General features: G+C 42.1%; 1 protein-coding gene across 2 annotated transcripts in view; it reads right to left on the bottom strand.

Moving 5' to 3' along the window:
• sytl3 (synaptotagmin-like 3) overlaps nucleotides 1-26,441 on the bottom strand; it is a 137,624-nt gene that overhangs the window by 82,428 nt on the left and 28,755 nt on the right. For both annotated transcript variants that reach the window (XM_069932171.1, XM_069932172.1), the window contains exon 2: nucleotides 4,823-4,967. In XM_069932171.1, the coding sequence (XP_069788272.1) occupies nucleotides 4,823-4,932 (110 nt within the window). In that variant the 5' untranslated portion in view covers nucleotides 4,933-4,967. The remainder of the gene's footprint in view (nucleotides 1-4,822; nucleotides 4,968-26,441) is intronic.

Raw genomic sequence — 26,441 nt, 5'->3', positions numbered from 1 at the left:
CTTGGCTGTCCAGTGTCTGTTGTTTTATGATCTTCCTGCCCCACTATGTGCATGAAGAATGTATCACTGAGAGCAATTTCTTCTATAATATGTATGCTTTCACTCCTGTTTTGTTTTCCTTTGGAAAAACAGTGCTTTAAGTAATGATTCTGCCCTTTGCACTTAATACAGACTTTTCCATAAGCTGGGCATTGCTTTGGTGCATGTTTAGTGCCACATCGTGAACAATTGAATGTTTCTCCTTTTTTTGTTTCCTGTGTCTCACATTTTGTTTATGTGTGTGTGGACTATGGCTATGCTTTGATTTTCACTGGTTTTTGCACACTCACCAAACTTTTTCACGTGCTGCAGAGTAAATTCACTGGCATGGCATATCTTCACAGCTCCAGCTAAGGTAAGCTCTGTCTCTCACAGCAACCTCTTTCTCACTTTCTTAACAATAATCCCAAACACAATTTGATCACGGATCATTGAATCTTGCAGCGATCAAAAATTGCATGTTCATGCTTTTAATTTCAAGTCCGTTTAAAAAGTATCAAAGTTCTCTCCCTGAATCTGTGTGTACGCGCAAAACACAAACCTCTTGAAGGTTTAATTTTCCTTTGGTGAACAATGTTCATATCTCTGCCGATATCGACTGACTCTGCACACTCCGGGTGTTTCTTTCACTCCTAGTACTATGTGATGTTTCTTTTATTATAATAAAGAAACTTGGGTTCTTTTAAAACAACTATACTTTATTAGCTATAGAACTCATTCATGTCTGTGTGGAGGCATCCATCTTAAATCCAACTGAACTGCTACAAATTAGTCTCAGACTCCAACTCCCTCTTGTGGTCAGGAGGATCATTAGTACTCTATCACTGCAGCCTAATGAGTTCTTCCAGCTGTTTGCTCAAGATTCCAGCATCTGCAGCTTTTGTGTTTCTCTCAAGTTTGTCAATGATCAAAAATGGATGAGAAAATGGATCAAATAGGAAGAATCTGGCTCAGGTCTCCAGCCATTCTGGAGGATGAGCAAGCATTGAACTTTCAAACAGAAGAAACTCTTCCAGCATTAACCTTTTCTGAACACTGATTTCACAAACTTAGCTTCAGGCTAAGTTTCACAAACTGCTTCAGAGCAGCAGTGGGTCATTTTAGCAGGAACTTTTGACTATCAAAATGTGCCCAGAACATAGAACCATAGAACATTACAGCATAGAAACAGGCCCCATCAGCTCATTTAGTCTGCGTTGAACCATTTTTCTGCCTGGTCCCACTGACCTGCACCCAGTCCATAGCCCTCCATACCCCTCCCATCCATTCTGTCCAAATTCTTCTTAAATGCTAAAATTGAGCATGTTTTCACCACTTCAGCTAACAGCTCATTCTACACTCCCATCACTCTCTGTGTGAAGAAGTTCTCCCCAATGTTTCCCTAAACCTTTCCTCTTTCACCCTTAACCCATGTCCTCTGGTTTGTATCTCATCTATCCTCAGTGCAAAAAGCCTACCTATAATTATTCTGTCTATCAAATCTCCCCTCATTCTTCTATGCTCCAGGGAATAAAGTCCTAACCTATCCCTGCAACTCCTGAAATTTGGGCAACATCCTAGTAAATCTTCTCTGCACTCTTACCATTTTACTGATATATTTCCTGTAGTTAGGTGACCAAATATTCCAAATTTGGCCTCACCAATGTCTTATATGACTTTACCATATCATCCAAACTCCTATATTAAATACTTGGTTTTATGAAGGCCAATATGCCAAAAAAAACCCTCTTTACATCCTTATCTACCTGTGATGCCACATTTAGGGAATTATGTATCTGCATTCCCAGGTTCCCCCTGTTCTACTGCATTCACCATGTACATATTTTCTTAGTTTGTCCTTCCAAATGCAGTACCTCAAACTTGTCTGCATTAAATTCCACCTGTCATCTTTCACCCCATTTTTCCAGTGGACCTGATCTGTTTGCAAGTTTTGAAAACCTTCTTTGCTGTCCTCAAAACCTCCAATCTTAGTATCATCTGCAAACTTGCTGATCCAAATTAGCACATTACCATACAGTCATTGATATTGATAACAAACAACAATGGTCCCAGCACTGATCCCTGAGGCACATCACTAGTAATAGGCCTCAGTCTGAGAAGCAATCACTCTGGCTTCTCCTGTCCAGCCATTGTCGAATCCAGTTCATCCATTGCTTTTTCTTCATTAACTTTCCTGATAACCTCAAAACACTCTACAAGATTGGTTAATCATGACCTACCATGCAGAAAGCCACGTTGACTATCCCTAATCAGTCCTTGCCTATCCAAATAATTAGAACACCTTCCAATAATTTACCTACTACTGATGTCAGCTTCACAGCCTATGATTTCCACAGTTATTTTAGGATACTTTTTTTAAATAATGGAACAACGTGAGCTATGTTTCAATCCTCCGGCACCACACCCATGGCTAAGGACATTTTAAGTATTTCTGCCAGAGCCCCTGCAATTTCTACACTAGCCTCCCTCAAGGTCCAAGAAAATATCTTGTCAGGCTAGGATCTGCACCAAGGGGGTCATTCATGGACATTGCCCCCACAAATGAGATGCTGTGGCCCCCCCCATACGTTCAGACCCACCCCACTCCCTCCTGCATCAGTAGCATCTAGGTTGACCCATGCTAGTGACTCTTCGTCTGACCCTGGACGTGTCACTAGGGTGCATCAAGCAATAAAAAAAGCTTCCTCGTGTCCCACGTCAGAGGGGTTGGATGGCCTTAACAATAGGTGTGTAGGTCGGTTCTCGCCAGCACCCCTCCCCCCCCGCCCCCTGCTGTCGACAGGTAGGTCTCTGCCCCCCTCTAACGTGCATTCTGGAGTCAAGCCCTGCTGATTTATTCACCCTTATTTATTTTAAGATAGCAAGCACTTCCTCCTTGTTAATCTGTATAGGTTCCGTAAACTCACTATTTTTCATTATTTCCCTTGACCATGCCAGTTTCCTGAGTGAATACCGATGAAAAATCCATTTAAGATCTCCCCCATCTCTTTTGGATCCATACATAGCCGACCCTACATGGACTACGACATGTGGCTGCTCACCTTCCCTCCTGAGATTGCTGTGAGCTCAATCTGAGATATTTCGGACTCTGGCACCAGAGAGGCAACAGACCATCCAGGATATTCAATCTCTTCTGCAGAACCTCTTATCTGACCCTTTAACTATGGAATGCCCTATCACTACAGTTCGCTGTTCTTCTCCCTTCCCTTCTTAGCCACAGAAACAGTCTCTGTGCCAGAGACATGATCGCCATGGCTTATCCCTGGTAGGTTGTTTCTTCCCCCCCCCCCCAACAATATCCAAAATTGTATACTTGTTATTGAGGGGAATTCTAGATGTGATAGCATTCCTGAAGATCCTATCTATCTATCCTCTATCTCCCAAATGATCCAGAGTTCATCTAAGTCGAGCTTCAATTCCTTAACTTGGTTTGTCAGGAGCAGGGTCAGAGTGCTAATTTTTTAGGTGCTGGAGCTCACCAAAATGGCGACAAAGAGGTCTCGTAAGACCTGGCCTTGGAGGCTACCATGTTGTATTTGGTTCTGTATAACTGACAGTAAACTGTAGGACTACGAAGTAGGACGACTGGTCATGGAAGAAACAGGTATGTCCAGAAAATAGCACTCAGCCGAGCGGGGGTGCCTCTGCCACTGCCTTGAGGTGCTACAGCCCCCCAAAGCAGCCCAATAAGATGCCAGAGCAGCCCAGTGAGCTTTGGCAGCTCTGCAACCCTAGTCAGGAGCTGCAGCTGGATGCACTTCTCACAGATGAAGCCATCAGGGATACTGCAGGCTTCCTTGATGATCCACATTCCCCTGTCCTGTCTACCATTCCCACTGCCTGTGACTGGAGGAAAAAAAAGATAAAAACCTGCGCTCACCTGATGAATCCTTTTTGTTCCTCGAAGGGATAGCTCTTACTTTAACTCCTGCACCACTATCTCATCCTCTTCTTGCTGAAGCCTCTTGAGCCAAAGCCTTTCCACTCTGACTCAGTCCACTCCATCGATGACTTGTTCTGCTACACAATTCCTCGTTTAACTAGTGATACTTGGGTAACATGATCTCGTTTGCCCAATCAGCTACTATCTGATGAGTCTCCCCTTTTCAACCAGTCTTTAACTGTTGAACTCGATTGTCCAACATAGAACATTACAGCCTCTTCGGCCTATCCTGTTGTGCCAACCTTTTTTTTAAAAAAAAGCAGAGTAGAAGCTGATTCCAGCCATTGAAACCCATGCCGCTGAATTACACCCAAATTAACCTACAACCCCATACCTGGGGAAAACCCATACTAAGGGTACAACCTCCTTACAAACAGTGCCAGATTCAAACCTGAGTCGATGGCGCTGAAATAGCGTCATGCAAACCAGTATGTTATCTATGCTGCCCATAAACCTACTCCACAACATCCTAACCCTTCCCTACTTTCCACCCAGAGCCCTCTACTTTTTTACATCCATGTGCCCATCTAAGAGAATTTTGAATGTCCCCATTATATCATCCTCCATCACTACAGTCAATGCATTTGTGGCACCCATTACTCTCTGTGTAAAAAAAAAACTCACCTCCGACATCTTCCCTCAACTTTCCTCCACTCACCTTAAACAGATGTCCTCTAGTATTGGCCATTGTTGCCCTGGGAGAAAGGAGCTGGCTGTCCACCCTATCTCTTCTAATATGAATTGGGCCACATCAGTAGCTTAATAGATGTCTTTAATGCTCAGGTCCCAGGTACCCGATTGAAATTTCTCAAGGGTGGGTATGACTTTTATGCTGCTCACCTTATCCGTTCTTCTTCCACTTTTCGTAGCATTTCATCCCGATGAAGGACTTCCAGAACTTTGTTTCTTTCTTGATCATGAAGCAATTTGATATCAAGCTCCAGATTCATTCTGCTCTTGGTCCAGAGCTGCTACAAGTGAACTCCTGAGCATATAAACAACCAGTCAAAGTACAATTGCAAATGCAATAAATGCGCAAAGTATTCTAGACTACCCAGGAAGGCCTTACGTTGGCTTCCTCTGGTCATGCAATATCAGCAGATCAGCAATAAAGATATCAAACTCAGTTCCAGGATATTCAGATTGTAACGTGATACAGGTTTTGGCATCTTCTGACTGCCACTTTGTGCACTTACTGCCTCCTCTTCCATTCAGCTCGAAATATTCAAAATCATCTTCTCCGAAAAGCAGTAAAAGGAAAATAAATTGTAATTCCATAAAGCAACAGAAGAAAAATTGAACAAAACTTAAAATTTAAATCCAAACCCGAGAGAGTGCTGGTATGTAATTATCATAAACTCTTTCAACAACTAAAAAAAATAGCAGCGCTGCCGCTGGTGTGGACCTGGGGAGAGTGCTCCCCTGTGGATCGTACCACCCAATTCTATTGGCAACAGCACTGTACAGACTTTAAAACAGCCTGTTAAAGGAGCCATAGTTGTTTTATTTAAAATACTATGACCGCAGGATCTAGGCCTAAGATGGCAGTGCCTGTGTTCAGCAGCAGCCTTAAGGAGTTGCAGACTCCAGAGGAACAGCAGACTAGTGCAGGCCACGCGTAACAGGGAGAACACTCCCTGATGAGAAGAAGAAACAGAGGAGACTACCCCAAGGATGGGTGACCACGATGGCAGACCAAGAACACAGAAACAGGCCCCTCAGCCCCTCCAGTGAAGGGATCTGCAGCTGAAGGACTCACACAAGCAGCAAGGTGTTGGTAACTTGTAGACGAGGAACCCATACAGGCCACAGATGACTTGAGGTCAAAGGACTCACACCAGGCTGCAAGCTGCTGAAGACTGGCTCATGAGAACCAGGTATCAGAGGATATAAAGGAAAGGATAGCTCCTGAAGGGACCTTGGCACTTAAGGCTTCCTCATCGTGTCGGAGATTAGGATTTGGGCTTGGATTGACAACGGTTTCAAATGAACTGGTGATTTGTATGACTGCAGAGGCTGCAGGAGTGATGGAGGCAAGCCATTGAACACTTGGTGACTCTGGGGGACTCTGGTAATGGTGAATCTTCATGGTCAGCGCCAAAGAGAGCATTCGTGGGCATTTTCTCTCTCCCCCCCAAATAAGTTATTGTGCCCTCCACCACCCACAGCACTAACGTTGCTGGCGTCACCAGTCTCCACCAGTGGCGGATTAACTACCACCCAAGCCCCTAGACTTTAGTAAGGTTCCCCCTAACCTTGCCCTCCATCCAACCCTTAGTTGAATAAAATAAAGTGATATTAAATTTCTTTAAATAACTTGTATTAAGGCTCTCCAAAGTGGTCGGTATCAGCCCCTGGAGGTCGATAGGACTATCCAAGAGGTCATAAAAGTGCCAGAGGTCAATAAACGCTAAGGATTGAGGGGGGGGGGTTAATTGAACTTTTGAGGTTGAAAGAATTGTAGAGCCCAAGATTTCTATTCCTGTCAGGAGCTCGACGTTCCCGCTCCTGCCAGGGCCCTTAGGCTTTTTTTAATACTTTATTTATACATTTTTAATCACAATATAATTAGATTATATTCAAATGTAAATTATGTTTTTAATAAATCAAATATTGCATGTGGTAATATACACCCAGCCCCCTAAAAAAGAATAAAAGGAGAAAGAAAGAATAAAAACAGGTTTTGAGCCCAATAATTCATCCCAAAAAATTACCTACTCTTCCAACTTCAGGACATTGCCAAGTTGAATGAAAAGCAGATTCCAACCTCAGATCTACATCTAAAACATAAATCCCTTGGATAATCCTTTGATATGGGGTAATATTGAATTATCTCAAATTGGTGAGAAGAAGATGGATAAGTTCATTTATCGATGGAATTCTCAGTTATTAAGTAATTATAATTTGCTTGTGTTAAAACATTTAATGGAATTATGGAATAAAAAAAATGAAACTATAGGTACTCAAGGTAAAATTTTGGCTAAAACTCCTTTGTTTCAAAATAAGATTTTTCCTTTCACAGTTAATAATCAACTTTTGAAGTTGTGGAACAGAAAGGAATTAAAACTGGTAGAAGTTTGTTTCGAAGAGGGATATTTTATTTCCTTTCAAAGAATGAAAGAGAAATATGAAATATCTTCGAACACGTTTTTCTTATTATCAAATTAAAGCCTTACTATTGGACAATTTTGGTATAAATTTGAAATTTTACTTACTGAAGTAAGGATTTATATCTGAGATGTATGCTTTATTACAGAATAAAATGCTTAAGCTGGACATTCATTAATTTAGATTAAAGTGATTTATTATGGTAGCCTTAACTGTAGCAAAAAAAATGTATAATGTCAACCTGGAAATCAGAAGAGAGCCTGAGAGTACAGCAATGGTACATAGTAATGAATAAATGTATTCCATTGGAAAAAAAAACATATAATTTAAAAAATAACTAACAGTATTCAAACAAATTTGGGAACTGTACATGGAACACAACAGAGAGGGCCTACCACGGACCTCTACCCCCTAAAGTGACAGAATGAGAAGACGAAATGAACTGACCCAGTGTGTAAAAGTAGATGACACAATTTTCTTGTTTATTTTCATTGTGTGATGACATTGTTTAATGGGTTTATTTTATTGTATAGGTTGAACATTTAGTGGGTATGGAGGGGGGTGGGAAGGAGGGAGGGAAGGGAGGGGGGAAAAAGGGGAGAAAATGACACTGTGTATATTCAAGAGGGAAATGTTTGTGTGTATTTTGGTTAATATGGTTCATAGTGTGAAAAATAAAGAATATTTTAAAAAAATTTAGATTAAAGTGGGAAAAAGATTTAGCTGTATCTATTTCTCAGGATGATTGGATGAATAAAGATAGTATGACTAAAATTGTAAGTGTAAGGCATCAATTGGTTCGTTATAATTTTCTTCATCAATTATATATAACTCCAGAGAAATTAAAGAAATATAAATTTATTTCTTTTGATTTATGTTTTAGATGCCATAAAGAAGTTTTTTTTTACATTCTACTTGGTTATGTGAGACGGTTAAATCTTTTTGGAATAAAATTAGGGAATTTTTAGAAGTTATTTTCAAATTTAAAGTTTCACTTGATCCCATGATACTTTTATTGGGTTATATTAAGAAATTGAGTTTAGAGCTAAAATTAGATAAATTTCAAATTGCTTTTCTGAGACTGGCTTTAGCGGTGTCTAGAAAATGTCTGGCAATTACTTGGAAAAATTAGACTAACTTGAGTATTCAATGACGGCATTTGGAAATGAGATCTTGTATTCCGTTGGAAAAGATAACATATAACTAACGTAATAATTATTCTTGTTTTGTTAAAACTTGGAGACCGTAGATGGAATATGTACGGATGAATAATTAATATTTTTTTCTCCCACATATTGATGGTGCTAACCATGGCAAATAATTGAAGGGTGTTATGTTATTTGATCTCCTCTTCTCTTCTTTCTTTTCTTAGGGGTAGTTTTGGGAGGGGTGGTTGGTTAGGGTTGGGGAAATGGGGTCTTGTATGGGGTAAAATATTATGTATTTGTTCATACTTTTATTGTATAATTTATTATGATTAATAAATAAAAAATTTAAAAACATAAATCCCATATGGCAGGATTTAATTTATTTAATTTTTGTGTAGTCAAATATAACTAATGTAAAATGTTATATTGAACTAACCTATATCTAACATTTATAAGTTTAGTTATTATTCTTACACAACTCTGTTCATTCCTTTTCACTTATTTGTGTATTTAAATCTAATTCCCATCTTAATCCTGATTTATGCACCCCAATTTTTGGGGCCTTAGTTTGAAGTAAATTATACATTACTGAAATAAATGTAATTGGTAATTCTAATTCACTTTGATTAGGTAACATCAAAATAGGACCTGTTTTGACAGATAAAAAGATTTAACTTAGTAATAACAAAATAAATTGATTTTTTCTCATTCTTTCAAATGTTATAAATCTCCCATCCTCAAAACAATCTTCAATCCTCTTAATGCCCTTCTGTCTCCAAATCCTCAAAAACTGGTTATCCATTGAAAAAGGAATAAGCTTACTTTGACTTAGATACCATTTTTAGATATTAAACCTTTCATACCAATTCCATTATCAATATTATTCCACAACTTGTTTCAAAATAAATGATTCCCTACTTCCAAATAACAGCTTAGAATTCCATTTATAAGTGAAGTCTTGGGGATCCATATCCCCTATTGCATTAAATTCAACAGAAGCTCAAGCTGGAATATTAACTAAATTAAACATCACATTTATAAATCTCAATTGAGCTGCTTTATAATAATTCTTAAAATGAAGAAGATGCAAATCCCCTAACTCATATTTCCAAGTCAATTTTTCCAAAGAACCCCTAGGAATTTTATCTTTCCATAAAAATTTCTTAACTGCCATATTTAAATCCTTTAAAAAATTGAAGGAATTGAAATGGGAATTTATTGAAAAAGATATTGAATTCTCAGAAAAACATTAATTTTAACACAGTTTATTCTGCCAATTAAAATAATAGGTAAATTATTCAATTTAAAAAAAATCTGCAACAATTCTATTAAGCAAGGGGAAATAATTCAATTTATATAAATTTTAAAAATAATTATCAATTCTAATACCTAAATGTTTGATACCTATATCTGGGCACCTAAGGACATAATCTCTTTTTTTTCCCCCAATTAACTTTATAACCAGAGACTTTTCCATATTCTTTCAATCTAATCGGTAATTGTAATGAAGAATTTTTAGGATCGGTTAAATAAACCAAAACATCATCAGCAAATAAATTAATTTTATATTCTTCATGATTCACTTTAATTCCCTTAATCTTAAAATCTTGTCTAATAAGTTCAGCTAAAGGTTCAATTGCTAAAATAAATAAAGCCAGTGACAAAGGATAACCTTGTCAACTTGACCTCGTTAATGGAAAAGAGGCAGATATTTGTCAATTAGTAATAACTTTTTCCAAAGTTTTTCAATAAGGCTTTAACCCAATTTATAAATGTAGAACCAATAGCAACTTCTCTAATACTTTAAACAAAAATTTCCATTCCAACCTATCCAAAGACCTTTTCCACATCCAAAGTTACTGCAATACTATGATCTCCTCTTTTCTGAATTAAATTAATTAAGCTAATTAATCTTGCAATATTGTCTATAGAATACCATTTTCCAATAAAACCTGTTTGATCCATATGAATTAAATCAGGCAAATATTTAGATACTACTTGCTAAAAATTTTGCAGTAATTTTATAATCTGCATTCAATAAAGATATTGGATGATAAGATGTCAGATTTAACAAATATTTATCTTTCTTTGATATAACTGTAATTATCGCCATTGAAAAATGATCTAGTAAAGAATGGGCTTCTGTCGCCTGCTTTAACACATCCATAAACAGAGGTTTTAAAAGGTTCTTAGACTAGTTATAAAATTCAGATGGAAAACCATTTTGTCCTGGAGATTTACCATTTGGTATTGAGCTAAGAACTTCTTTAATTTCTCTTATTATAAAAGGAGCATCTAAATTCTTATGATCTTGAAATGTCAAGCTAGATAAATTTATCTGAGATAAAAAAATTATCAGTCTTATCCTCTTCTCCAATAAATTCTGATCCATATAAATCGGATTTAAAAAAAACTTTAAAACATCATTAATTTCTTTAGAATTGTAAGTAATCATCTTTGATCTCTTCCTTGTAGCATTAATTATTCTAGAAGGTTGTTCAGTTTTAACTGTCAAGCTAAAACTTTATGTGCTCTTTCTCCAAATTCATAATATGGGCCCCTAGGCTTAAGCCTACTCAGCCTAATGGTTAATCCGCCACTGGTCTCCATGCGACATAAGCAGCGCATTTATCTCTTATGTCAGATGGAGGGGAAGTGTGACAGCGGCACATGGAGGAGGTTCATGGCAGGTAAGGCACCATCACCACCACCACCCCCCCCAACTGAGCAAGTTTTCAAACGTTAGTTTGTGCCCCCTCCCCCCCCCATTAGATTTGTTCTGACACCGACCCTGCAAATCTTTGTCTGCCTCATGGCAAGCTAAAGGCAATTTTGTGTAATATTATATTTCTGTTTTATTACATGACAAAAAAATAGTATCCATTTGACATGATTTACAGAGACTTTAATGCAAAAAATGTGTATGTTGGTTGTGGTGGGGGGTGGGGTGGGGGGGTGTTGGGAATAAACAACAAAAAAAGTAGCAGATGTCAAGCCATGACTGGGGAGGTGACCAACAAGTCAGTCAAAAATGTAGTTATAAATTTCTGCTGGTGAAGGATGATATAGAGTTATTTCCCTCGACTTTTTTGCAGGTTACTTGAGGCTGCCGGTTGCTTGAATTCCGATAGCAGGAATTTTACTTTACTTGACATCGTAGCAAGCCAAATGGCTTTGCACTGTGGATGTATTCGTGATCTCTGCTCTGCTACATAGCCAATACCGTTAGTGGAAGGAAGTGCACTTCGGGAGGTTAGATATCTCCTCAAATATTACAGCCTTCAGCATTCAGCTGCAGAGGAGAACATCAGAGAAGTGCAAGGAGGCCCTGGGAAAGAGCGACTGTAACATAATAGAATTTGGATTGGGTTTACAATACGTTCCAAAGTGTCGTCAGTGGTGATATGTAATTACACCACTAGGTCACCAGGGTTATCCCGGTGACCTTGTATATAAAGTAGCTCAGAGTTACAGTCTAGCCTTCCAGGTCCGTCTTGCAGAGAGACAAGACCTCTTAGTGTACATATTAGTTTATTAAAGCTGTCTTATACTCGCACTGCAGGTGTGGTTATTGCCAGTACAATTTAATAAACTAATATCATGGCTACTAGGATGGAAGCTGCTTCTGCTCCAATGTGCATTCCCGACCACCTGGCGACTCTTCCTGAGGAATGGAATCCAGGGACGACCAGTATGCACGTGCATCCAAGGACAGAGACGGCGAGGGACTACTGTACTGGAATCGTGGTGGAATGCGGGAAAGACCACAGAAGTACAATAGGGCAGGTAAGAAATGGCCAAGAGCCCTGCCTGCCCGTGGGTTTGCCAGTACAGGCGCTGCTGACCCTAAACCCCAGTCCGATCAGAAAGGGGCCACTACAAGCGCAGGTGGAAGGATCTCCACAAGTCGTGCTCCTGATCGTCATGTATGTCCAGAATTCCCGACCACTCCACAGCCAGGGAAAGCAGACACCGCTACCATCACTCCCACAGCAGCAGTTTCCCCAGTACCGCTCGGATCCCCCCTAAGCCCGCTGCAAACGTCCCAAAGCCAGAGACTCAGCCAACAGCCCCAACCACCCAGGTTACTCCTCCAGCAGACACAAGCCCCTCAGAGACTCTACCAGTACCCCAGGGTCCGCCCTTGCTACACCTAGACCCAGAGACCATGTGGAGACCGGGAATGACCCCTGGGGTGCCCCCACATTACCTAAGGGACCAGAGACTGCGTCTTAGCCATGTGCCGCGACCAGAGAGGCTGGAGCTTGACCCAAGAAATCCCGGAGCCGGCACGCATATTGGCTGCTGGCAGAGATGCTTTCTGAATTACGTGGAGGGTGCTGAGGCATCAGATAATGAGCTATTAATGCTACTGTTAGCGCAACTGGGAGACCACCCTTACTCCTTTATACAGGATGCCAGGTCATACCAAGAGGCAATGAGCACTTTACAGAGGCATTACAGTAAGGGGCATAGCGAACTCCATTCCTGGTACATGTTCATGACCAGGTCACAACAAGTAGGGGAGTCTGCCAGAGACTTGTATACTCTCTCTGAAAGACCTGGCGAGAGACTGCAACTTTAAAGCAGTATCAGCAGTATCATTTTCTCCCCTTTTCCCCCCTCCCTTCCCACCCACTAAACGTTCAACATATATGATACATTAAACCCATTAAACTATGTCATCACACAATGAAAATAAACAAGAAAATTGTGTCATTCTTTTTTTTTGTGTGTATTTTGGTCAGTATGGTTCAGAGTGTGAAATATTAAAAAAATAAAAATTAATAATGTGAGGGTAAGTTGCTTAATTGATAGTGGAAGCACTGAAAGTTTTATTGACCAGGGGTTAGTCAACCGCCTTGCCCTCCCCACGGCCGAGTGAGCACCAAATCCTGTTAGCAGCCAGCAGCCTTGCGGCTGAGGTAAAACAGTTTTGCAGGATTACTCTAGAAATCCAGGGTACAAAATAGAAAGGGTTCAAATTACTAGTACTCCCTCACCTCTGTGCCCCGGTACTATTGGGGTTAGATTTTCAGTGCCAGTTAGAAAGCATTACAATAGTGCACAACAGGCCTTACGAAGAAACAACACTGCAGCCTGTCTCTCCTGAACATAGAAGCCCCTCCGCTGTTCACACACCTGATCCCAGAATGCACACCAATAGCCACAAAGAGCAGGAGGTACAGCCTGAGGGACAGAGCTTTCATTAGGAGGTCTGCAGGCTACTACAGGAGGTCATCATAGAGCAGAGCATCCGCCCCTGGAGAGCCCAGGTGGTTGTAGTAAAGTCAGGAGAAAAACTGCACATGGTAGTGGATTACAGCCAGACAATCAACAAATTTACACAACTAGATGCCTACCCCCTGCCACACATAGCAGACATGATCAACAACATTGCGCAGTATAAGGTGTTCTCTACCATAGACCTGAAGGCAGCATACCACCAACTGCCCATTATAAACAGCGATCGCATTAACACGGCATTTGAAGCAGATAACAGGCTGTATCAATTTTTGCGACTCCCCTTCGGTGTCACCAATGGAATGTCCCTGTTTCAGAGAGAAATGGACCGAATAGTAGATGAGTTCCAACTGAAAGCGGCGTTCCCCTACTTAGACAACATGACGATCTGTGGCCACACTCAGGAGGATCATGACACGAATTTAAAACGCTTCTTCCAGGCAGCCGAAGAAAGGAACCTAACATACAACAGGGACAAATGCATCTTTAGCGCCAGGAAGTTGCCAATCCTGGGCTACATAGTGCAGAACACAGAAATCAGTCCAGACCCAGTCCGTATGCACCCTCTCCTAGACCTCCAGTGCCACATACACTTGAAAGCACTAAAAAGGTGTTTGGGACTGTTCGCTTACTATACCCAATGGGTCCCCAACTATGCCAATAGGGCCCGCCCACTTATAAAAGTCTCAGTTTTCCCACTGTGCCTAGCAGCCACCAGAACATTCAGGGACATTAGGGACCATATCGCTCAAGCTACCATGAGGTCCATAGATGAGTCAATCCCATTTCAAGTAGAAACTGATGCATCCAATGTGGCTCTAGCAGCCACCCTAAACCAAGATGGACGACAGGTGGCCTTTTTCTTGTGAACCCTACATGGGTCAGAGGTAAGACACTCAGTACCTGAGGACACCTGAGAAGGAGGCCCTAGCCATTGTGGAAGCAGTAAGGCACTGGCAACATTATCTGGCATGCAAATACTTCACCCTCATCACGGACCAAAGGTCTGTGGCTTTTATGTTCGATTACCAGAACAGGGGGAGAATTAAGAATGACAAAATCCTTCGCAGGTGCATAGAATTGTCTACATTTAACTACGACATTCTATACCACCCCAGGAGACTCAATGAGCCCCCAGACGCGCTGTCCAGAGGCACTTGTGCCATCCTTAACCACACGTCCCAGTTGCAGAGCTTACACAATGAGCTAGCTGGGCCACCCGGGGGTCGCTAGACTGTTTCACTTCATTAAAACCCAAAACCTTCCATTTTCGGTAGAGGAAGTGAGGTCAGTGAACAAGAGCTGCCCCATCTGTGCGGAATGCAAACCGCAATTTTACCGGCCAGACAAAGCCAACCTGATAATAGCTACCAAACCTTTCGAGTATCTCAGCCTTGATTTTAAAGGCCTGCTCCCGTCCAATAATAGAAATTCTATTTCCTAAACGTAATAGATGAATATTCCCGTTTCCCCTTCGCAATCCCGTGTTCTAATGTATCAGCAGCCACTGTTATAAAATGCCTCCAACCCATCTTCAGCATATTTGGGTACCCGAACTACACACACACACACACAGACAGGGGTGCTGCATTCATGAGCGCAGAAGTACAGCAGTACCTGCACGAGAGAGGGATTGCTACCAGCTGCACTACAAGTTACAATCCCAGGGGGAATGGACGACTCGAAAGTGAAAATGCCACTATCTGGGAAACGGTCCTCTTGACCTTAAAAGCAAAAGACCTGCCTGATGGCAAGAAGTATTGCCAGAGGCCCTACACTCTATACGTTCTTTGTTGTGTACTGCCACTTACACGACCCCACATGACCGTATCTTTTCTTTCACAAGGAAAGCCATGACGGGCACAGTGCTGACTAAATGGATGATGACACCGGGACCTGTTCTCCTCTGGAAGCACTGCTGTCCCCACAAAGCGGACCCGCTGGTGGATCAAGTGGAGTTGAGGCACGTGAACCCTCAGTATGCCTTCGTCACATTCCCAGATGGAAGAGAAGACTTGGTGGTCACCAGGGATATTGCGCCAGCCGAATGTGTGAACAATGTGGAGGAAACACAGATGTCTATGGATCAACAAGGAGCGCAGCAACAGTCACTAGAACAGTTGTCCATCGAATCACCCCAGAGGACTCTACCACCCACCCTGGAAATCAGGACCCTAGGTACACCCGCCCCACAAAATATCACCACCCTAGACTTGATGGCAGGACCTAATCCCATACAAGAGGATCCCCAGCCCACATGGCCATCTCATACTTCCCACTCCCACACCTCCACCAAGAAAGAGTGAAAGGCAGACCGCACTCCCCACCCCTATACCACTACTGAGGAGGTCCAGAAGGCAACAGAAGCCACCAAAAAATTTTGGACTTATGAACTTACAAACAAGGGAAGGAGGACGGGGAGGGGGGGGGGGAATGGTGGGGGGGGGTATAACCATTTTTTAAGGGGGGGTGAATGTGGTGATATGTAATTACACCACTAGGTCACCAGGGGTCATCCCGGTGACCTTGTATATAAAGCAGTCCAGAGCTACAGTCTAGCCTTCCAAGTTCGTCTTGCAGAGAGACAAGACCTCTTAGTATACATATTAGTTTATTAAAGCTGTCTTCTACTCGCACTGCTGGTGTGGTTATTGTCAGTACACATCATCAAAGGCTTCGGGATGATAGTGACAGAGAATGGAATTTAATTCCGATACTTGTAAGGTGATGGACTTTGGGATTACCACATACACAATGAATGGTTGTGTCCTCAGGTACTGAGGAAAAGAAGGATCGAGATAGAAGTTGAAAAGAAGTAGAATGGATGGATAAGGTGGTGAAGAAGGACGTGTGGGGTGCTTGTCTTCAGTAGCTAGGAATAGAAGAACAGGGAGAATATTGTTCAACATTAATTGATTAGGCTGCAGCTGTATTGTGTACAATTCTGGTCACTGCACATGAAGGATGTGATGGGCTCCTACCATTTTACCAACTGATATTTCCTTGAATGGATTTTTTTATTGTCATAGGTACTGCAGTACAGTAAAGGTAATATCTGCATGGCATCCAATCACGTTAACTCATTCTGCAGGTAGTGCAATAAGGAACAACTACCTTATATTTCAGCATAGAAGTTGACGGGCGTATCTCAATCCCCCCCTTTTTCAGCCTCATTTTAAGGGTTTTATGGTATTTCCGACATATGTTAATCCCCATTTTCTGGCTGCCTGAGGTGTCAACCCCCAAAGCTTGTGATGCCCGGGGTTGGCCACTGAACAGCATAAACAACGACCCCCATAGATTGCACGGATTGATCTCCTGGGCATTAGCTGGAGGTGATTGCTACCATGGAGGGTCCTTCGACACAATGCAGCACACGATGAAAGTATGAAGTGAGCTTTAAGTTGAAAGTGATAGAATGACCAAGAAAACTGACAACTGCAAGAAAATTTGATGTGCATGAGAAGTTGGCAAGAGATTGGAGGAAGAAAGAAAAAAATACCAAAAAGGGAATGTTCTTTGAGAAAAGGTATCACTCGTTGGCCAGAGTTAGAAAATCACATTGCAAAATGGGTACATGAACAGAGGCAAGATTGCTCATAGTCACCCAAAATAAAATTTGGACCAAGTCACATCCAGACCTCAGTGATGATTTTGAGGTTACAGACGGCTGGTGCAATCATTCCATGAACAGTAAAAATATGGTATTACACCAAAATCACAAAAAAAATTCACAGAAACTACCAAAAGATCTTGTTCATAAAGTTGTAAGTTTTCACCAGTTTATTATACAGAACAACAGTTTACATCGGCAAATATCTGAAACATGGATGAGACCCCCCCCCCATGAATTTCAACATGATAGGCACTAGAACAGTGGAATGGAAAGGTGTTAAAACTGTGCAAACCAGAGAACAGGCCATAAAAGGACCAGGTTTACCGTGGTGTTTTCGTGCACGGCCAATGGGACAAAGTTAAAACCCATGGTAATCTTCAAACACAAAATTAAACCGAAAATGAAATTCCCTGCAAGTATTTTTGTACATTTTCATGAAAAAGGACGGATGGATGAAAATAGTGTAAAACTATGGATAGACAATGTGTGGAACAGGCAGCCAGGGAATTTACACAAAGAATGAAGTTTGCTGGTCTGGGATATGTTTTGTAGCCACTTAACTGAGAACACTAAAATGAACTGAGCACTACAAAGAATTCATTAAAGAATACTGTGGCTACTTGTATTAATTTAAGACTTCACACATGTTCACTGGCTCCATGCATAGACCCATCCCTTTGGTCTCTATTGGGATAGACTCTGGTTATCAATATGCCCTTAATAAACTCATAAAACAGCTTGTGATTTTCCTTCATTTTATCTGCCAGTGATATTTCATATCTTTTCTTTTTTGTCCTCATTTTTTTTCATATCTTTTATTTTTTGTTGTCCCCCTCTGCATTTTCCATACTCACAGTCTTCCCCCGTTTATCCACTAAATGCTTCCTTTTTGTTCTCTATCCAGCCAAACATGTGTCTTGCCATCCACAATTCCTTAGACCTGCTGTCTGTACCTTTCACCTTCCTGAGAACTTTCCCTCAGTTTTACATTTAAATCTTCCTACTTATTGGTTGCAGACCAACTTGCAGATGGCTACTAGATTAATGAAGCATAAAACAGACCTTTCAGCCCAACTAGTCCATGCCAACCAATATGATATTCTAGAATAAACCCATTTTCCTGCTCTTGGTTCAAACACCTCATCCATAAATCTATCCAAATGTCTTTTGAATGTTGTTATCGTGCTCACTCCTACAATTTCCTCTGACAGCTCATTTCAGATATAGACCATAATGAATGAGAAAGTTGCCTCTTCGATTCCTCTTAAATCTTTGACCTTTCATCTTAAACCTATGCCCTCAAGTTCTATAAGCATCTATCCTGGAAAAAAAGATTGTAAGCATTCACTTTATCTGTGTCCCCCATGATCTTGTAAACCTCCACAAGATCACCTCTCAGTCTCCTTCACTCTTGGGAATAAACCTTTCAATTTCAAACCCTTCCAATCCTGGCAACATCCTGGTGAATCTCCTCTGCACCCCTTCCAATTTATTGATGTCCTTCCCATAACTGGGTGACCAGAACTGCCCAACATTATTCCAAGTGTGGCCTAACCTGCTCCTTGCGCATCTGAATCATGAGTACTCAATACCCAGCCCAATGAGGTTAAGTGTGCCAATCGCCACCTTCTCTTCAGTTGGCACTTTCAAGTAACTATGCTCCAATACCCCAAGATCTCTCCACTCTACAATGCTCTCCAGGGCTGTGCAAGTTCTATCCTGGAATTTTATGCAGATAAGTGTGAGGAGTTGCATTTTGAGAAGATTAACCAAGATAGGAAATACACAGAAAACAGTTGGTCACTAAGAAGTGTAGTAGAACAGAGGGATCTGGGAATACATGATTCCCTGAACATGGTGTCACAGCTATATGGAGTCATAGAAAAAACTTTTGACACATTGGCCTTCATGAATGAAAGTATTGAGTATAGGAGCTGAGATGTTATGGTTAAGTTGTATAAGACATTGGTAAGGCCAAATTTGAATTGTGTGCAATTTTGATTACCCAACTGCAGGAAAGATATCAATAAGATTGAAAGAGTGCAGAGGAGATTTACAAGAATGTTGCCAGGATTTGAGGAGTTCAGTTAAACAGGTCAGGAGTTTATTCCCTGGAGCATAGAGGAATGAGGGGAGATTTGATAGAGGTATATAAAATTATGGGGTTATACTATGGATAGAGTAAATGCAAGCAGGTTTATTTTTAAAAATACTTGGGTTAGGTGAGACAAGAGCAAAAGGATGTGGGTTAAGGATGAAAGGTGGCATGCTTAAAGGGAACATTATGGGGAACTTCACACTGAGAGTGGTGGGAGTGTGGAACAAGCTTCCAGCTGATGAGGTGAATGCAGGCTCAATTTTTAAAAAAAATTGGAATGATACATGGATGTGGAGAGATATGTCCGGATGCAGGTCAATGGGACTAGGTAGAATAATAGTTCAGCACAGACTAATAGGCCAATAGTCTTTCTGTGCTTTAATGTTCTATGGTTCAAACTTACAAGTGCCAGTGACTCAGATCTGAATCTGCTGCTGTTTGTTAGGAGTTTGTATGTTCTCCTTGTGACCATATGGGTTTGCTCTGGGTGGTCTGGTTTCCTCCCATGTATCAATAACATATGGAGTTCACAGGTCAATTGGTCATCACCTAATAGCATGAATCCACCTGTGATTGCCTGATTTCAGAAGCTAAGCAGGCACAGGACTGGTCAGTACTTGGAGGGGAGACTGCCTAGGAACACCAGGTGCTGTAGCTTTCTGTGAGGGGTGCTGGATAAAGTGGCAACTCTGTCTGCCTTAAGGTAGAATGTATGTTACATTCTAAATGTAGTATTACATGACAATAATGGAACCTTTACCTTTTCATACGTGTGTATTTGGGCGATGTGGGTTTGTAGCTGTTGCTACCATGTATTTTTTTTAAATTAAAAAAGTTAAAACTTAAGAAGGCTGAGATAAAATAAGTAAAATCACATATAAAGAGGGGGGGGGGCAAGAAGATAGGGGAGGGGCCCAGAGACATGGGAGGTGGAGAGACAGATAGGGACCATAGTTACTATTAGGAAAGGAGAAGAAAAAAATTAGAGAGATTGATAAAAATAACAAGTAGTGGAGTTGGTAAAGAAGAGATGGAAAGAGTGGAATCAGATGGAGGTGAGGGTTATCTAAAATTAGAAACCTCGGTGTTAATGCCATTAGGTTTAAGGAGGTCCAGGGGGAATGTGATGTGTTGTTCCTCAACCTTATGTTTGGCCTCACTCTGACAATGAATGAGGCTGGGGACAGATATGTCACTGTAGGAATGGTTGGGGAAGTTAAAATGGTTGGCTTCAGGAAGCTCAGGTATGGACCCATTAACAGAGCAGAAGATTCCAGAAAAGCTGTCACACAATCTCCTTTTGGTCTCACTGATGTAAAGGGGACCACACCGAGTTCACTGAGTGTAGTAGATCAGTATGGACAGCATGCATGTAAAGCTCTGCCTCACCTGGAAGGTCTGTTTGTGGCTCTAGATGGATGTAAGGAAGGGGATATCGGGAGGTTTAGCAGTTTCTGTGGTTACAGTGGGAAGTGTCCAAGGGGGATAGGAAAGCGGACTAGGAACCCCTGGAGACAGTGATCCCTGCAGAAAGTGGATGAGGTGGATAGAAAGAAGGGAGAGGCTAAGTGGGATCGCACTGAAACTGGGGGGTAGAGTCAGGGAATAATATGCCGGATGAAGTAACTTGAATGTCAGACTGTTGTCTTACAATGATCTCACTCTGCAATACAATCAGATCCTCTACAGACAGAAAGCTTTCAGCACTGAAGGCTGGAGATTTACCGAGCGACTTTATTGCTGTTGTATTTTCTTTCAAAATATGTAACACATCATTTTCTCAAACTTCACAAGACACACACAAGATTTTTAACTTACCCGTCACTTTATACTGCTTGAAGACTTCACTTTGATAATTTCCGTTTGCATGAACATGCTCAGTGAACAGTTGAAACCACAAACCACAGAACCAATATCACACAATAAAAGATACTGCAGTCACTGAAAGCTGCAAACAGGTTTAAAATAAGCCATCTGCAGCACTGCAGTTCAGCAGGCAGAAGCCTTGCACAACCCTGCAGTAAAGATAGTTGTATTTGCAGACTAGAATGCATGTGTACCAACTCCATGCCTAGTTAAAGGCAGTGCAATGGCTGAGAAAAAATGGACCATCCTTCAGCATGATGGATGGCAATTTCCTTTCAAATCCTGTGAAAATGAATAGTACAGACCATTGGACATGTTGGAGGGATGCAGAAGGGCCACGGATTATATCAATCATCATCCAAAACTAATTGCAGCTTGGCCTGACAAACTGAGTCAAACCCAGATAACAAGTTACACCAATAATGTCCAGGAAGCCACCTCCACTGCCTGACAAGGATTCTCACTAAATCGCATTTTGTTTGACGTTGCATGGGTTAGAACTGTCCTGAAAGAGCACTTTCAGGAAAGGGCAGTGCATGTCTTTCGGACCAGAAATTGGACTTTGAGCTCCAGCAGAACTGGAAAGAGGGGGAGCAAAGGAGCTAAAGTCAAAGGCGCTCTGCCAGGCAAAGGGGCGCAGACAAGCAGCCATATCAACCTGCTCTCCATACAGGATTGAAGGTGCAACTGCTTTCTCCTTTGGTACATTCCAAAGAGCTTCAGCAAACATCAGTTTGCAGGCTATACCCTATATTTGGAGTGCGATGGAAATTTCTGCTTTCTGCCTTGACTTTAGGAAGAGGTCATCAGGCAACCAGATTAGACAGGGGAAACCTGTGCAGGAATCCTAAAAACCATCATTCTTTGAACTTACAAATATTCTGTAATCATCTACAGAAAACTGGCCACCTCTGTCTGCTCTATTCACCATGAGGATAGTTCATATGGTGGGTCACCAAGCAAGAGTGGGCAGCTGTCAGGGTCAAGGGAGTAAGAATAGTCTGCATACCAACCTGCACACAATACAAAGGAAAGAGAGAATCCTCCTGGGACCAAACAGCAGGAGATGCAAGAGAAAGATAATACAGACTTGACATTAGAGGAAGAATGCAAATGCAGTACTAGAAATTATAAAGAGAAACAGAGAGGAATTAAGAATAAAGGCCAGAAATAGTCATGTCTATGTAAGATATATCCCAGATTCCACACTAAGCCAGAAAGGAAGGAGCATACAGATTCCACCGATCATTTTCAAATCCTCCTCAGCTGCAAGGGTGGTGTCTTTTTCAAATTGAACTTCGTTTGTGAAAAAATTCAAGTTAATGTTTTCATCAAAAATTATGTCATTGCAATTATTTAAAGTTGGGGTAGTATCTGGTATCATTTATACCCAACCCTTTAGCAAATATCCATGGGGTTTTAATAAATATTACAGTCACTGAAAATGCACACCGATATGAGTGCTCTTAATGTCCCACAGGGCTTTTCAATGGCTTCCCCAACTTCATTATGTCCCTCAACACACATCTACACATCGAAGAATACAATCTGTTTGCAGTGCTCGGACATGGACACAACCTGTGAAAGGTGTGGTGCGCTATCGAAGAGAAGCAAACACACAAAACATAAAGTCTGTTCTACAGGCTTTATTCAACATAAACTTCCACAGAGCTGGCTGTGAGAATGCTGTTGCAAGCTCTGAGACTGGCCTCGAAGGGCCAGATCTAGCTTATATCCCAGAGGATGATTGGCAGCTGACCAGGTGGGGCTTGGATCATTCAGGTTGGCTGATTGTCAGCTGGCCAGCTGTTGCGTGGTCCTCTTGTGCTCTTCTGCAGGTACACAGGTTGCCCCCTGCAGTAGGCTAGTGGTGTATCACCACAAAAGGGCAACATTTTCTGCATCCCTGGTTCTCTGGTTCCAATTGGCATTTCTCTTAAATGTGCCTCCCTGGTGAGAACTGCCCACATTCCATAGGGTTCCGAGTTATGCAGTTTTTCACAAAAAGGAACAGGGATGAACCATTCTGTCCTTCAAGCCTGACAAACCATTCAATATGATGAAGGTTTATCTATCCCAGAGTTAGCATGGCTTTGTGAGGGGCAGGTGATGAATCATGAGCCTAATAGAGTTTTTCAAGAAAGGTGTCTAACAAAATTGATGAAGATTTGGCAGTGGAAGTGGTGTCCATGGATTTTACAAGTTCCCCATGGTGGGCTTATCCAGAAAGACATGAGGCATAGGATCCATGGAAATCCAGTTGCGTGGATTCAGAATTGGCTTGCTTGCAGAGGTCAAAGGGTGGTAGATGAAGTGTGTTCTGCCTGGAGGTCAGTGACTAGCGACATTCTGGGGCCCCTGCTTTTTGTGATTTTTCTAAATGACTCGATTCAAGAAATGGAGGGGTGGGTCATTGTGCTTGCAGATGATACAGAGTTGGAGGTGTTGCAGATAGTGTAGAAGGTTGTTGTAGGTTACAACGAGATATAGACAGGATGCAGAGTGAGTGGAGAAATGGCAGATGTTCAATCTGAATAAGTGATGCACTTTGGAAGTTCAAACCCAAGGTGGAATATATGGTTAATGGCAGGAATCTTCAAGAATAGAAAAGGGAAATCTTAGGGTTCATGTCCATAGATCCCTCAAGAATGCTGCACAGGTTAAGAAGGCACAAGTTGTGTTGGATTTCATAAATCAGGGTATTAAGTTCGAGAGCCACAAGATAATATTGAAGGTCTATTAAACTCTAGTTACTGGAAGGATGTAGATGCTTTGGAGAGGGTGCAGAGATTTGCCAGGATGTTGCCAGGATTGGAGAAAATGTCTTCTGAAGCAAGTTTGACTGAGCTAAGGCTTTTCTCTTTGAAGCGACAGAGAATGCAAGGCAACTTAATCAAGTTGCATAGATAAGACTGGACAGCCTGCTTCATTTTTTAGGGTAGCAGTGGCCAATACCAGAAGACAACTGTTTAATATGAGTGGAGGAAAGTTCAGGGGATGGGTCAGAGATAAGATTTTTTAATTTACATTAGTTCAATAGGGACATACAAAAGATTTAGATTGGCATTTGGATGTAATTAAAAAGTGAATTATGAGCAGTGAGGGTGAGAAGGGTTACATTGATGACGGAGTAGGTTCATGTCGGTTGGCACAACATTGCGGGCCAAAGGGATGTAAGATGCTCCAATGTTCTTACTTCCTCTTCTGTACCAGTTCCCCTTAGCCCACAGTCTCCTGATCCTTCAAAAATAAATTTGTCTATCTCTACTGTATCTGAAATGAGAAGAAAGGGAAGTGATGGGGAGTTGGAGGGAAAGAGAGGAACTGAGGGAGAGGGGTTAATGGAAATTGGAGGTCAGTATTAAGCCATCTAGTTACATCTATATGAAGCAACGAGCTTCTCCAGCACATTTGTGCATTGCACTTGATCCCAGCATCTGCAGATCCTCTTGTTTAACTTGAATAAAGTTGTGGCATTTGCTTGAAAATTTTGTTGAAAAGGCATTCTGCCAAATGGCTGACGGTTTGGGAAAGTACACCCCTTACACACAGAACATCTACTCACAAGGTGCTGATAATAGAGACCGTGCCCGATTGATTTGTGATCCAAAATGGCTGAAAGGGTAGAAGAGATTGGAAGAGTTTAAACAGGGCCTGATTTAGCATGTTTGGAGAAGCAAACATGGAGGGTCAATGATGGTTACTCCTGCAATGAAAAACTTGGATTTCATTCAGCTAAGCATTGATATAGACCAGGGGTGTCAAACTCAAATTCACGGAGGGCCAAAATTAAAAACTTGGACTAAGTTGAGGGCTGAACTAAATATTTATTGAAAATTTTCAACAACATCTGCATGTTTTCTCTTCTTTCAACATATGTAATGTTAAACTTTAGGATATAACTTTAGGAGGATAATGTTACAGGTCAGGAGTAGGTAGCTCAAGTTCACCCTTTGCTTGACCTGAGGGAAACCTATTTGTTCCCTGTGGAGATGTAGTCAGCATTCACAGGCTGTGTCCATTTTGGCCTGCATCAGGACTCAGCACTTCCTGCTCACTCCTCAGGCTCTAGGCCTCTATTCACCCTCGACCCACCATCCCTCTACCTGACCAGTCCTTTACCCAACCTCTACTCACCCCTCACTCCACTCGCTCTGCCTCTACCCACCCCATCCTATACCCGCCCCTCTACTGCCTCTCCCCTCAACCTGTTCCTCCCTCTACCCGTCTCTCACCCTCTAATCACCCCTCCCCTACTCACCCTGCCCTTCCCCTTTTACCTCTTCCCTATCCACCCCTCCTTCTACTCATCCCTCCAACTGCCCCTCACACCACCATAACTTCCCCTGCCCATTACTCCTCACCTACACCTTCTGCCCACCCCTGCTTACCCACCCACTCACGCCCAGCGCACTGCCGATCAGCCTTTGCGGACAGCCACCATCTCTCTCTTCAAGTGCAGGGCCGAACCAGCCATCCCTGGGGTCCGCGCAGGTGCAAGCGCTGAAGGCAGTGGCGACCGGGAGAAGTGCGCTCGCGCTGTGGAAGGGCCGTCCGGTGCCAGTCGCGCGGGGCTTGCGCTGCCCGGGGGCCATGCGCAGCCTGCCATGCACGTTGCACCGACAGGAAATCACAGGCGCTCGCCCATCCGCCGCACCGCTCGACAGGTGGGAGAAGTGACTGGTTGTGCGCGGAGTCTTCCAACTGGCTTGCCGGCTGATGACATCGACAGACTTCTCGTGTTACAATTTCTCGTGTTACAATGGGGAAGGATGTGCAATGAAGGGGGAGGATGGTGGGGGTGACATTACCAAAAAACAGCATCGGCTCTCGCTGCAGGGCAGGCCACCTCTAATACATTTTTGAAATGATCTTGCGGGCCAAATATAATTATATCGCGGGCCAAATTTGGCCCACGGGCCAGAGTTTGACATGTGTGATATAGACCAACATAGTAAAGATCAGAAGGTCCAGAGAAGGAATTGGCAAGTGGGGTGAAAAATTAGTTGTGGGAGCTATCAATGCTAACAGTTCACAAGTGTGTGTCTGCAGTGAGTCTTGTTTATGCTCTATATTAATTAAAATGTGTACTTAAATACGAGGGTTATCACTCAGAGGTTTATTGATGATACCAAAACTAGCAGATGTTGTTGGTAGTCTTCCTCCACTTGATTGAAGTTCTGAGCTGTAATAGTCCGTTGAATTGGACCAGAGGTGGCAAATGGCATTCAATCTGAAATTGGTGAAGTCAGTGGAAAGGGCAACAAGGCATGAGGATACATGTTACACATGTGCAGAAGGCAGGCATCTTTATGTGTGTTTGTAAATTCCAGACAGCTGCAGGGAAGGTGTGGAGTTTATTTATGGTTGAGATGTGGA

This window comes from Narcine bancroftii, chromosome 4 (assembly GCF_036971445.1).
Source record: "Narcine bancroftii isolate sNarBan1 chromosome 4, sNarBan1.hap1, whole genome shotgun sequence".
Lineage (NCBI taxonomy): Eukaryota > Metazoa > Chordata > Chondrichthyes > Torpediniformes > Narcinidae > Narcine > Narcine bancroftii.
The sequence above is the reverse complement of the archived record's forward strand: the minus strand, read 5'-3'. Positions and strand labels throughout refer to the sequence as shown.